The sequence below is a fragment of the Pseudorasbora parva genome, chromosome 14 (assembly GCF_024679245.1).
Source record: "Pseudorasbora parva isolate DD20220531a chromosome 14, ASM2467924v1, whole genome shotgun sequence".
In the NCBI taxonomy this organism is placed as follows: Eukaryota; Metazoa; Chordata; class Actinopteri; order Cypriniformes; family Gobionidae; genus Pseudorasbora; species Pseudorasbora parva.
In genome coordinates, this window is record NC_090185.1 from 19,195,929 (window position 1) to 19,210,125 (window position 14,197).

General features: G+C 34.2%; 1 protein-coding gene across 1 annotated transcript in view; it reads right to left on the reverse strand.

Annotated features, from left to right (window-relative positions):
• lrp1ba (low density lipoprotein receptor-related protein 1Ba) overlaps positions 1 to 14,197 on the reverse strand; it is a 334,663-nt gene that overhangs the window by 74,113 nt on the left and 246,353 nt on the right. Inside the window, exons 50-55 of the mRNA XM_067415030.1 lie at positions 11,146 to 11,265; positions 10,650 to 10,778; positions 9,198 to 9,320; positions 7,640 to 7,780; positions 5,518 to 5,705; positions 3,369 to 3,552 (exon numbers count right to left, since the gene is read on the reverse strand). Of these exons, the coding sequence (XP_067271131.1) occupies positions 3,369 to 3,552; positions 5,518 to 5,705; positions 7,640 to 7,780; positions 9,198 to 9,320; positions 10,650 to 10,778; positions 11,146 to 11,265 (885 nt within the window). The remainder of the gene's footprint in view (positions 1 to 3,368; positions 3,553 to 5,517; positions 5,706 to 7,639; positions 7,781 to 9,197; positions 9,321 to 10,649; positions 10,779 to 11,145; positions 11,266 to 14,197) is intronic.

Sequence of the window (14,197 nt, forward strand, 5' to 3'; positions counted from 1 at the left end):
ATTATTTTACTAAAACATAATATTGTTCACTATACAATAATTTTAAGTAATAAAAAAATGTAATTATTTTAAGATACTTCAAAAAATAAAATGTAATTTTATGTATTATTTTTAAAACAAAATGTAAATAAAATAATTCAAAAATTAAATAAAATAAAAAATAAAAAATAATTTTAACAAAACATTACTTATATATATTATTTATATATATATATATATATATATATATATATATATATATATATATATATATATATATATATATATATATATATATATATATATATATATATATATATATATATTAATAATGTTTTGTTAAAATTGCATTTTATTTTTTTTGAAGTGTCTTAAAATATCAACCCTGCTACCATGATATTGTATAGTGAACCATTTTATTTTTTTAGTAATATAATTAAAATATAAATATAATTGTATTGCATTTACAATAATCGGTAATGTTTTTAAAACATTTAAGAAATTAATATAACTGTTCACTTTACAATAGCATGGTAACGGTGTTGATGTTTAAAATACTTTTAACAGATAAAAGGAAAAAACTTGATTTTTTTTACACATAACATAAAAAAATATTTTTAATATGTAATTAGATTAAAAATTTTATATATTACTTTAAAAAAAAATCATTTTTCACTATGTAATATGACAACAGGGTTGATATTTTAAGACACTTTAAAAATTTCTTTAGATAAATCATCTTCAAAACATTATTATTTTAAATATTAAATAATTGTTAATACTTTTAATTATATCTTATTTAAAAAAAAAAAAACATCAATTGTTAATTATACAATATCATGGTAACAGGGTTGATATTAAGACACTTTAAAAAGATAAAGCAATTCACCGTAGAAGATTTTGGGCCCTATCATACACCCGACGCAATGCCAAATACTAAAATACAAAAATAAAATACAAATACAATTAACTACCAAATACAAATGAAGATATTTTTTATGAAACCTGAGGGATGTATGTCCCTCCATTTTTAAAGTCCATTCCTCTCAAACTTTAGCCTAGAAATCTAGACGCACCCTAGCAGCAGCAAATTTTAATTTGCCCGCAAGTGTCATCTAGGAACTCTCAATACCCTTCTGAGCTGTATTCCTCAGAATCTGGACGGCCCAATCACATCGTGTATAGAGTCGGCAGGCGGGGCCATAATGACGACGGCCGAGTTGCGTTTGCGTGCTTCTAGTAAACACAGAAACTGGCGAACGGCGGCGGTCTTTTGAATCAGCTCTGACTGTGATTCTGGAAGACTTGGAGTTAAGCTTTTCTCTGAGAAAAGAACAAAGAACAGCACTGAAGTCATTCTTAAAAAGGGAAGATGTGTTCTGAGTTTTGCTGACCGGATACGGCAAATGTTTAATCTATCAACAAGCTCTGCTTCACCTTCATGTTGCTCTGGTTGGTTGTAGCGCTATCCTATCGCGTGCAGAGGGAGTTTGAAAGACAACCATTTATCCCGCCCCTCGGATTGAGCCCTGTCTATGGTGAGTTTCCAGACCAAACATCTTGATGTGGGTCTGGCTTGTCAGGCTACTCAAACTTAAAAGATGCAAAGAATGTCATAAAGGCATGTAAAAATAACTAATCGAGTGTCTAATTCAGATCTTCTTTAGCCTTCAAGTCTTCTGAAGAGACACAATGGCTTTATTTGATGAATATATTTATCACGACGCACATACTGTAGTAAACACGGACGTTCGAATGATTGACGTGATGTGCAAAAACAACATGAGAGGCAGTAAATGCAGAATTAAAATTATTGGATGAACTAAACGTTTATAGTTTGAGAGCGGTCATTCCGACGAGCTTTCTTGCGATTAGAATGTGACGGATTGCGTGAATAATGCGTGAGGAAAAAAATTGAAAGTTTAGAGTTTCACTGACATTATTACATTAATAATCTTATTACATAGAATCAGTGTTGGGTGTAATTAGTTACTAAGTAATTAGTTACTGTAATTTAATTGTTTTTTCCTTGAAAAAGTAAAGTAAGGGATTACCCTTATTTTTTCTGTAATTTAATTACAGTTACTTCTGATGTAACTGAACTAGATACTAAATATAATTCTACATAGTTCAATAGTGGGCTTAACATAAACATTTAAAGTCTTACACAAGTCTACAACCCAATGTTGGGTCAAATATGGACAAACCCAGCAAATTGGGTTGTTTTAACGCAGCGATTGGGTTGTCGTAACCCAACCGCAGCGTTAAAACAACCCAATCGCTGGGTTAAAACAACCCAATTGTTGGGTTAGTCCAGATTTGACCCAACATTGGGTTAAAACAACCCAGCATTTTTTAGAGTGTTACTTTAAAATGCATGTTTTTATGTATCCTCCTCACATTTTTAATACTTTGGTCAGTTAATAAGAGTAATTTATGTTGTTTTATATTATGTATTTGAATGAATTAAAAGAGCCATTTCATGTCTAACCTTGATTTGCTTAACTCGAGGTTGATTTAGGATTTCGAAAGTAATTAAAAAGTAATTAGTAATAAGTAATTAAATACTTTTTGGAGAGAGTAATTTGTACAGTAATATAATTACACTATTGAAGATGTAATTAGTAACTGGTAATTAATTACGTTTTAGAGTAACTTTCCCAACACTGCATAGAATCATACAACAACTATACATAATGTTTAATATAATGTATAATAATGCAATGGGGGAATATTTGTGGGTCCTGATAATAAAACACAAATAATAATATATAATAATAAAAAAGTAAAAAAAAAAAAAAACTAATTTTATTTTGGGATACATATCGTATTGTGAGTTTAGTATCGAGATACATATCGAATCGTGACACAAGTGTATCGTTACACCCCTAGTCATTATGATTATTATATTATTTATAAAATAGGTAATTAATATAAAATTGTGGAAAATATGATATTATATGATATATAAAATAGGATATTTAAAAAAAAAACAACAACATGGTATTGCCATAGTACCATGTCAAAAATGCAATCCTTGTACACTTTGGCAGTTTTTGTGAGTGGCTGGCTTCTTTGTGTGTCAGTGGTGTTTGTGAGCAAGCACTAAATGAGTATGTAAATCTGACTTTCTTTTATACAGTAAATAACTCGAGGCAGATGCCATATGTCACACCTGGATCTGCTCTTAGCCAATCAGAGCTCATCTCCAGCTGAAGAACTAATTGTCTTCAACCTCCTGTTGCTTTCCTCTAAAAATAAGTCGCAACAAGGCTCAGTATGTGCGTTCTCGCCGTGTGGGGTGTTTCTGCACAAGTATGACAGTGAAATCTTTGTGAGGGTCCACAGGAGCTAATCCGCACCTGTGCTGCTGAACAGAGCAGAGGTACCTGAGAGAGATCTGCAGCTGTGCGGGTTACTGGCGGGACGCTGGTACCCGTCGGCGCACAGGCAGTGAAAAGATCCATAGGTGTTGATGCACTGGTGACTGCAGGGAAAGTCCTCCGAACATTCGTCCACGTCGATGCAAGTCCTGCCGTTGTTTTTCAGGCGAAACCCCGGCCAGCATGCACACTAGAAAAAATACAAACATATTCGTGGATGACTCTTAATCGGGCAAGAACGTGTGGGTTATTTCAAATCAATTGTTATATACAAAAAAGAAATGTACAATTTAAAACACTTTAAAAGATAACACACTAAAACAATTTTCTTTAGACCAAACATTTTAAAACATTAACAATTATTGTAAATATAATACAATTATATTTATATTTGAATTATTTCTGACCCTGGTGCACAAAACCAGTTACAAGTCACAATGGTAAATTTGGACTTTTTCAATTTTCTCAATATTTAGATTTTTTTGCACCCTCAGATTCATATATATATATATATATTAATAATATTTTTAGATTGTAATGGTTTATATATATATATATATATATATATATATATATATATATATATATATATATATATATATATATATATATATATATATATATATATATATATATATAAACCATTACAATCTAAAATTATATGTAAAATATTATTAATATTAATATATTTTTATAGTAGTTATTAGCATTTATTTCATATATTATTTTGATAAATTATAATAAGTAAAATTAAGTAAATAAGTGCAAAGCAAATGTTTGTTTGCAAGTCTGTCCCTCTCTCTCTTAATATTAATATTTTATATATGTTTGTATATATTTGTGTATAATTCAATTGTTTTAAAATGTTATGCGATTATATTTCAATTATATTTATTTAACATGTAAAATTTCTTACAAAATAAAATAAATGCAAATTATTATTATTAATATTGTTATATAAATAAAAAATAACTAAAGAAATACATATTTTATATTTTATAATATATAAAGCAAATATTCTTAATAGTATAAAAAAATTGCAATCCAAAATTAATGCTTATTAATGCTTATTTGTCATAAAAAGCCAAATGTGTGTGTGTGTGTGTGTGTGTGTGTGTGTGTGTGTGTGTGTGTGTGTGTGTGTGTGTGTGTGTGTGTGTGTGTGTGTGTGTGTGTGTGTATGTATATATATATATATATATATATATATATATATATATATATATATATATATATATATATATATATATATATATATATATATATATATATATATAAAACTGTATTTATTTTATTAATATTATTTTATTAATACATTTTTATGGTTTATTTTTTGGGGTGAAATATGACAATGGCAAATTTACTTAATAAGAAATTAATGGACAGGAAGTGAGCAGTGAAACAAAGCGATGTTTACAACGTTTCTAGATCATTAGTTTAGTCATTAGTCCCTCATTAAAATTATGCTTTATATTTGAATTATGCTCTGTTAAAGTTAAAGTTAAAATAAGCAAGAAACACTAAACTACTGTACGTTTGGGGCCGCTGTGCCCTTGACTGCCTGTTTTTAAAGTCAGTGTGGCTGTCAAAGGACCGGGCCAGTATTCTGAGACGTCTGCCAAATGAGGCTGTTCGATCTGCCACTCACTGTGTGTGTGCGTGCGTGCGTGTGTGTGTGCGTGTGTTACTCCCACTGAAAAACACTGTGCCTTACATGTCATTCTCCTGCTGTTCACCAAATCAACTGATTTTCTCAAGCTCTAAATATCCAGCATACACATTTTAGCACACTTGTTTATACATTCACCGGTTCAAAATTTTAAAATGACTGGAAAGGGGATCATACCGGTTTCCAAAGATTTTGCGCTAAGTACTATAAACCTCTGCGGAATGTAAAAGTGTATATTATTACTTTGAACGATTTGTTTGCGCAGACTTTTTCAATATTGCCGTAGCTGCTAAAGCCTGCTAATGAGGATCACCGAAGATTTGCTGGACCAACAAAAGCATTCTTTCGCATTCGTACACCGTCGTTTCATCTCTCATTTCCAATTCGGGATGTTTTTAGTGCGGAACGGACCTCAAGTTGAACCAGACACTTAATTTGTGGAAAGAAAAACCTCGTACAGCAAGAAAAATGTGCTCTCTCACACACCTTGTATCCCACGGGTAGGTCTTGACAGTCCTGGGTACAGCCGCTGACTTTACGGTTTAAACACTCATTAACGTGGCAGTTCCTCTCGTCCGATCGGTCCCCGCAGTCGTCATGCTGATTACACACGCTCCCCAGTGGAACACAGCGGCCGTTTGCGCACATGAAAACCGACCCATTGCACAAACTTTCTAAAACATGGAGCAGCGAGAGAGAGAAAAGGAGAGACAGAAATGGACAAAACCATCAGATGATAATGAACTCAAGTGGTGTTCTGAGTGGACAGTAGCATGTAGCAAAACATGCAAAACATTTTTAAGTACAATCAACTTAGATGTTTGAGTTTGATTTCAACTTAAATTACATTGAAATGAAAAAAAAAAATGAGTTGAATCTTGTAAAACTTAACCTGTTAACTTATTTTGATGAGTTAAAGCAATGCATATTCATACACTATATTGCCAAATGTATTGGGACACCCCTCCAAATCACTGAATTCAGGTGTTCCATTCACTTGCATGGCCACAGGTGTATAAAATCAAGCACCTAGACATGCAGACTGCTTTTACAAACATTTGTAAAGGAGTGGGTCGCTCTCAGGAGCTCAGTGAATTCAGGCGTGGTAGTATGATAGGTTGCCTCTAGTGCAATAAGTCCATTTGTGACATTTCCTCACTACTAAATATTCTACAGCCACGGAGTAGTAGGCCACTAAAATCACAGAGCGGGGTCAGCACATGCTTAGACAGACAAGTCATCAACTTTTTGCAGAGTCAATAGCTACATACCTTCATATTCGTGTGTCCTTCAGATTAGCTCAAGAACAATTGCGTAGAGAGCTTCATGGAATGGGTTTCCATGTCCGAGCAGCTGCATCCAAACCTTACATCACCAAGTGCAATGCAAAGTGTCGGATGCAGTGGTGTAAAGCACGGCTCCACTGGAATCTAGAGCAGTAGAGTCATAGCCTAGAAATCTAGATGCACCCTAGCGGCAGCAAATCTAATATGCCGCGAGTGTCGTCAAGCAACTCTCAATACACTTCTGAGCTGTAAACGCCAAACTCTGGTCGGGCCAATCACATCGTGTATAGAGTTGGTGGGCGGGGCTGAACATAATGACGGCCGAGTTGCGCCGAGTTGCCATTAATTCCAGTGAAAGGAACTCTTAATGCTTCAGCATACCAAGACATATGGGACAATTTCATGCTCCCAAATTTGTGGGAACAGTTTGGGGATGGCTCCTTTCAGGATGACTGAGCACCAGTGCACAAAGCAAGGTCCATAAAGACATGGATGAGGGAGTTTGGTGTGGAGGAACTTGACTGGCCTGCACAGAGTCCTGACCTCAAACCGATAGAACACCTTTGGGATGAATTAGAGCGGAGACTGCGAGCCAGGCCTTCTCGCCCAACATCAGTGCCTGACCTCACAAATGTGCTTCTAGAAGAATGGTCAAAAAATCCGATAAACACACTCCTAAACCTTGTGGAAAACCTTCCCAGAAGAGTTCATAATAATGATAATGATGACCCTATGGATTAAGAATGGGATGTCATTAAAGTTCATGTGAAGGCAGGTGTCCCAAAACATTTGCCAATATAGTGTATGTTATCATAACTTGTTTGTCTTTTTTTAATTTTTTTATTTTTTACAGTGTATGACCTACATAGAGTTACTATCCAGGTGCAAGGATATTCTGGGTGTTTTTTTTAGTATGTTTCTATGCACTTGCTAGGGTGTTGAGGTTGGTTATTAGAATGTTACTAGATGGTTGTCTACTGGTCCAAGTCAAATTAGTCTTTTAAAGTTGTACAGTAAACATGTTGTAAACATCTAAATTGAATTTCCCCTCAGAAATATGAACATAAAATGTTTCTTAATGAGCTTGGCTGGGAACAGTAATGGCATCTGTTAACATTAATGGCATATGTTTGCCCTGAAACCAAAAACTGAAGAACAGCGACGCACCAGTTTCATCAGCACCTCCCTGCCCACCTCAGGTGGTACTGGCAGGGGTACAAGATGCAAACGGGGAGGGCCAGGTGTTCTGACAAATCCCATATGGGACAGAACCATGGAACCTGTCAGTCAAATGGGGTGCGTGACACATGAGAGGGACTCGCCTGCAGCGGAACACTTTGGGTTGAGTGGCAGCTCGTCTGATTGGTCTAGACAGTCGGGGAAGCCGTCACATTCCCATTGGGCTCTCAATAAACACCGCCCGTCTGCACAGCGGAACTCCTCCTCTTTGCATAAACGATACTCTGGAGAGAAAGAGTGTGACAGGAAGGGAATGTCAAAGACTTTAAAACGACATGGGAAAAAGTTACATCAGTTACTGTTTCAAATATGAATGCAGTCACCATATTACAAGAAATATTGTCACTGTAAGATATAAAGTCACAGTTATGGGGAACAAACTCGAGAGGATAAAGTCGCAAATTGTGAGAAAGTCACATTGCAAGATATAAAATCATATTGTGAAAAGTCAAAATTGCAAGAAATAGTGATGTTAAGAGAAACAAGTCACATTGTTATATGGTAACAAACACAAAACTGCAAAACATTAAGAAATAGTCACATTGGTAGAAATAACGACATATTGCAAAAAATAATCACAATTGCGAGGAAGTCGCAGAAAAATGTGAAACATTTTAAGATTTAAAGTCAAATAGTTAAAATTATGAGAATTACAAAAAAAGGCACTGAGATATAAAGTCAAAAATGGGACTTACAAAGTCACAATCATGAGAAAAAAGTCGCAATTACGGAAAAAAAAGTAGCAAACTGTAAAAAATAGTCGCACTGACAGATATAAAGTCATATTGCGAGAAAAAAAAACTATTGCGAGAAATAGTCAGACTTACAGATATAGTCATATTGCAAAAAAAAAAAAAAATATATATATATATATATATTGCAAAAAAATAGTGTCACTGACAGATATAAAGTCATAGTGCAAGAAAAAAATAACTATTGTGTGAAATAGTCACACTGACCGATATAAAGTTATATTGCGAGAACAAAAAAGCACTTGCGAAAAATAGACACACTGACAGATATAAAGTCATATTGCGAGAAAAAAATAACAATTGCGAGAAATAGTCACACTTAGAGTCCCATTGCAAGATTTAAAGTCACATTAATAGAAAAAAGTTGCAATAAATACTGTAAAAACAAACAAATAAGGCCAATAAAGTTAATAAATCACATTTTAGACCATAGAAATGTTGTATTTTGGTATTATTTTAATGATAACTAAGCACTTTACCCCCAAAAAAGTTGTATTACCAAATTAGATAAAACATGCATATATTTATTTAATTTATATTGGATTAATACATCATGATGGTATTTATTGAACTCACTTTAATTTATGGTGAATAATAATAAAAAAAGTTTCTCATACAATTTTGTAGTGAAATGTGAGCTGGACAGGTTTGTGAGATTCATTTTCAATTTAACAACACAAAAGCTGAACAGATATAATTAAGTTAATTGTTATGCGCTAACATGTTTATTCTTAGATCCGAGGTATGGCACACGAAGTCGTTCATGCATTCCAACCATTGAAACGTCCAATTAATGTTGTGCCAACATAATTAGACCACATTAAACAGGGCGCAAAGGGATGGCCGTTTTCGGCAGAAACTAATGGATCGAGAAACAGGAGCTGCTTACCGCATTCAAGAGACTCGTCAGAACCGTCTCCGCAGTCGTCGTCATGGTCACACACAAAACGCCGCGGGACGCAGTTCTGGTTCCGGCACTGGAATGTGCTTTCAGTGCACGTGTTGTTTGGAGCTTATTAAAGAGAGGAACAGGAACAGATAGGAAGTTAGTTATGTGCTGGGATAAAATGAGGATATAATAGACAGCTGAGACTTGTCTAAAATCCCCAATTATTTAGTTTGAGTCAGAAAACTCAACGACAGCAGATGAAAAGTCGACACTTCAGCTAAATCTGGCACCTTCAAATCCAACAGTGGTGTTAATTAGTGTGCATTGTATAGAATAAAATATAAATAACATTTTAAATAAAAATGAAATGTCTGGATTGCTATTACTATTTTTTACATCTAAGAAATATAGTAAAATAATTAAAGCAATGTATGACCTAAAAAACAAACACATAAATAAATAACAATAAAATGCTTGAATCACTATTACTATTTGTTTTACATTTAAGAAATATAGTACAATAATAAAACAATATTTGACCTAAAACAAACAAACAATTAAATAAATACAATGCCTGTATTGCCATTACAATATTTTACATTCAAGAAATATAATACAATTATTAAAATAATGTTTGATCTAAAACAAACAAACAAACAAACAAACAAACAAACAAACAATAAAATGCATGAATTGCTATTACTATTTGTTTTACATTTAAGAAATATAGTAAACTAATTAAAACAATGTTTGACCCAAAACAAACAAACAAACAAACAAACATAAACAAACAAACAAACAAAATACCTTGATTACATTACTATTTTTTACATTTAAGAAATATGGTAAAATTACTAAAGCAATGCATGATCTAAAATGAACAAACAAATAAATAACAATAAAATGCATACATTGCTATTACTATTTTTTTTACATTTAAGAAATATAGTAAAATAATTAAAACAACATTTGACCTAAAATAAATAAACAAACAAACAATAAAATGCATGAATTGACATTAATCTGACATTATGAACTGACATACTATTTTTTACTATGTCTAAGAAATATAGTAAAATAATTAAAACAATGTTTGACTTTAATAAATCAAACATCTAAATAAATAAATAAATAAATAAATAAATAAATAAATAAATAAATAAATAAATAAATAAATAAATAAATAAATAAAATATATTTTGACAAAATATGAAAATAAACTAAAAAAAATATATTATTTTTTTAAGTTGTCAACACAACTAAATTCAAGCATTCATGCTTAAATAAAAAACATAAATTCATAAAATCTAACGTTTCCAACCCTTTACCTGATTCATTAATTCACTAACTGTATTAGTATTGCCAAAAAGAGCCATTATATTACTACAATGTAATTGGTTTGAGGTAAGTTGCAGGTTTTGTGGGAGGAAATATTATTATGGTTGAGATTACCACAGCCAGCTACCGCTAGTTCATCGCTGCCATCAGGACAATCTCTCTCTCCGTCGCATAACCAGTTCCTGGGTACACAAGCGTATGATCCTGGGCAACTGAACAAGCCAGGGGCGCATGTTACAGAGCCTGCCGAGAGAGACAGTCAGAAAGAGAGATCTCAATCTCAAGCCAACATGCTGTCATTATACATGCATGTCATTAATGAATATTCATGCATTTAAAAAAATAATAATAATCCTTCAAGTAAATTAAAAGGGTTAAGCATTGTCTTAAGGACTTGTTTAACAATCTGCTTGTGTTTGACCTTTGCGAAACCCGGGATTTTCTTCAGAGCCCATTTGTTAGGAGCACTGCATGGCCATAAATTCGCAACTATGATGAAACCGCAGGGCAATTTTTCTTGCCGCCTCTTTCATGATGATTTATATCCTTCCTCTCAGAGAAACCATTTCATTGTCTGGCCTAAATGCATATTCGTGCTTCAGAGTTTTACCGCAAATTTCCTCGCTTTCGTCCAATCCGTCACCGCAGTCGTCCTCCCCGTCACAGAGCCATTGTTTGGCGATGCACTTGTTTTTCGAGCAGGCGAACTGATTCCAAAGGCACGAGGAATCTAGGGGGAAAAGTTTGAACTTTGACAAGCAAACCTCAGGAGACCGTAATGACATTTAAAGAAACAGTGCAAACAAAAATTACGATTCTGTCACCGCTTATGTTGTTTTGAACCACTTTAGCTCTTACGTAGAACACAACATTTTGGAAACGTTCACGCTCGTCTTTTCCAAATCGAAAGGGTCGTCAAGCTGTACATTTTTCAAAACATTTTATGTTGTGGTTCAGGGAAGAAAGAAAGTCACACAGGTTTGGGAAGACATGAGGGTGAACAAATAATGCCAATTTGAATTATTCATTAATTAAAATTCATTAAGAAAAAGAACATTTATACCCTAAAACAATCTAAATGAAAGAGACACTAGTGATACGTTTGCCTGTGAATGCCAAAAGTGCAATAACTGCAGAAGGTGGCCTCTAAAAGCTCCCTTCGCCCTTGTTGAGATTAGAGATTCAACTTTTTGGAAGACGATCCTGCTAGCAAGCACTTTTAAAGTAATTGTCCACTTGCATACGCACGTGAGCCACGAAAGGTGCAAGCAAATATGCCCCGATCAGCAGTCTGAAAGTTTGTTTGCTTGCGTTTGCCATCGATTTTGTGATATGTGGGCAAAGCCACCGGGGGCTGAAACAGAGAGACCAAGGTCAGAAAGAGAAAGGTGTGACACCAAAAAGCTGAAGACAATGAAAGTGAAGAGGATGAATAGGTAAATGAGAGCGATTCTTCAAAAGCAGCCATAGGGGAAGTCTGGAAAGTACAAATAACCAAAACAAAAGGTGAAAAAGCACTGGGACATTTGTCAAGATCAAGGACACGGAAATAAATCCGTATTACTTCTGATTTTGGGTCAGTGACTATGAGGACGCACCGCGGTCCAGAGTTGCGCTGGCTACTAGGGAGATTCACTCGCAGATCAGATTTTTTGTTCAGAATACAGCGCTTTGAAGCAGAACCAAATGGATTCCTGCCACGGGGTCGGGACAGAAGCAAAGCAATGATTGGTCGCAGCAGGAAAGCAGAACTTCTTAGAACTGCCTACCTTAAAGTTCTGCCCACAAGGCGTGGATGGAATAATCCTTTGCCTAAAGCTATTATAAAGTTCTTCTAACGCACAAGTCTTGGGTTGGTTTACCCAAGACTTGATGAACTTCAAAAATGACAAAAGTGAGTAAAAGTGTTTCATCATTATTTTTACTAAGATTTATAAAGAAGGAAAATAAAGAGACTTAGTATGTTGTAACTGTAAAATTTAAAATAGGTTAATTTAAGGTAAAGCAACAACAACAAAAATTATAGTCAGACTGTAATACTAAAGTCACATGGACAATATAAAGTCACGATAGTGATTAACAGTCACAATGAAATTATTATCCCAAATATTTTGGGAATTAAAGTCCCCATGTAAAATGTAAAGTAGCAAGTTGTGAGATTTATTTGTTTGTTTGTTTTTTGGCGAAAATTGCAGAAATTACGGAAAATAATCATATTGTCATATTTTGAGATATAGTAACAATTCTGGGGGGGGGGGGGGGGGGGGGTAATCGCTATAATGAGAAAAATATAGCCACGCTGCAAGATTTAACCCTCTGATGCTCTTCAGTTTTATGTTTTTTTATTTTATTTTTTTTATGTTTTACTTCATCCGAATGCTACGAAACTTGGTAAAGGCTTTGGCACTTGCTATGCAATTATAAAACAAAAATCATGGAAATGATTCGAACATTTTAAATGGTCCTGAAAAAAAATTGTCACACCGCATTGGAAATGAATGGGAGATGAATTTCATCTAGTGGAAGCTTTTGGTACTGCGCCCTAACAAAATCTACCTGAAAGTAAAATTAATTTAGATATTACGCTCAAATTTGCAACACAACTTATTTAGATTTATGGCTTTGATTCTCTTGCCGTTTTAGAGTAAAACGTGTTTTTGAAAATATATATTTTATGTAAAAATTGAAAATAGTATTTTCTGTTTTTTCATAACAATAAACGCAAAATTCGCAAACTTTTTTTTCTCTTCAGCAATAATCTGCCAAGTGTTTTTGAAAAGAGATCAAACTTAAGTCTGTGTTCTAAAGCTTTCAAGATTTACGACAGTTTAAGTGGGAAATTTCACAGGTCTATAAATGTATTATAGCTACAGTATAAAATTAAATTAGTACTATACAATCCCTTAAAGATACAACTTTAAATAAAAACATTATCAAACTTAAATTTAAATTTCATTGAAATAATACTTGTTTTAAAATCTGTCATTTTTGACTGCCATGCAAAGAGCACCAGAGATTTTGGGATATTAAGTCACAATGGGAGGTACAAATTAGCAAATTGTGAGAAACAGTGTTATAACTGCAAGAAATAAAGTCACATCGTGAGATATAAAGCACCACAGGGAGACTGGGAGTTTGAAATTCTGAAAAAATTGCAGTTAGGTCATAATGGGACATAAACTAGCAATTATGGGAAAAAAATCCACAATTGGCTACTGCCCGAAAGCCTTGGGAGAGAGGAGATAGAGGTGGCTTCATGACCAGAGCAAACATCAGCTCCCACTAAGGCGCAACATCGTGATTGGCAGCTGAAGGTTGACCTGGGCAAGCGGCTGAAGCTTCCAGGAAAACAATACAAGGACAACACCAGGCCAGATATGGTGTTAACATCTGACTGTTCCAAGCAAGTGGCCATGCTGGAGCTTACTGTCCCTTGGGAAGGCCAATGAGCGCAAGAAGGCCAATAATCTCAAACTGGCGGAGGAATGTAGAAGGCATGGCTTGAGGGCCAACTGCAAGCCCATTGAGGTGCTTTACAGGGAAGTCTCTACATTGGTATTAGATGTGGATTAAGAGGGGTGATCCATGGGGTAGTGCGCTACTTGGACACAAGCAGGGGTCTAATTAGCCCCGGTTGGGTCGCTCCGGCGAGGGCGTCTAAT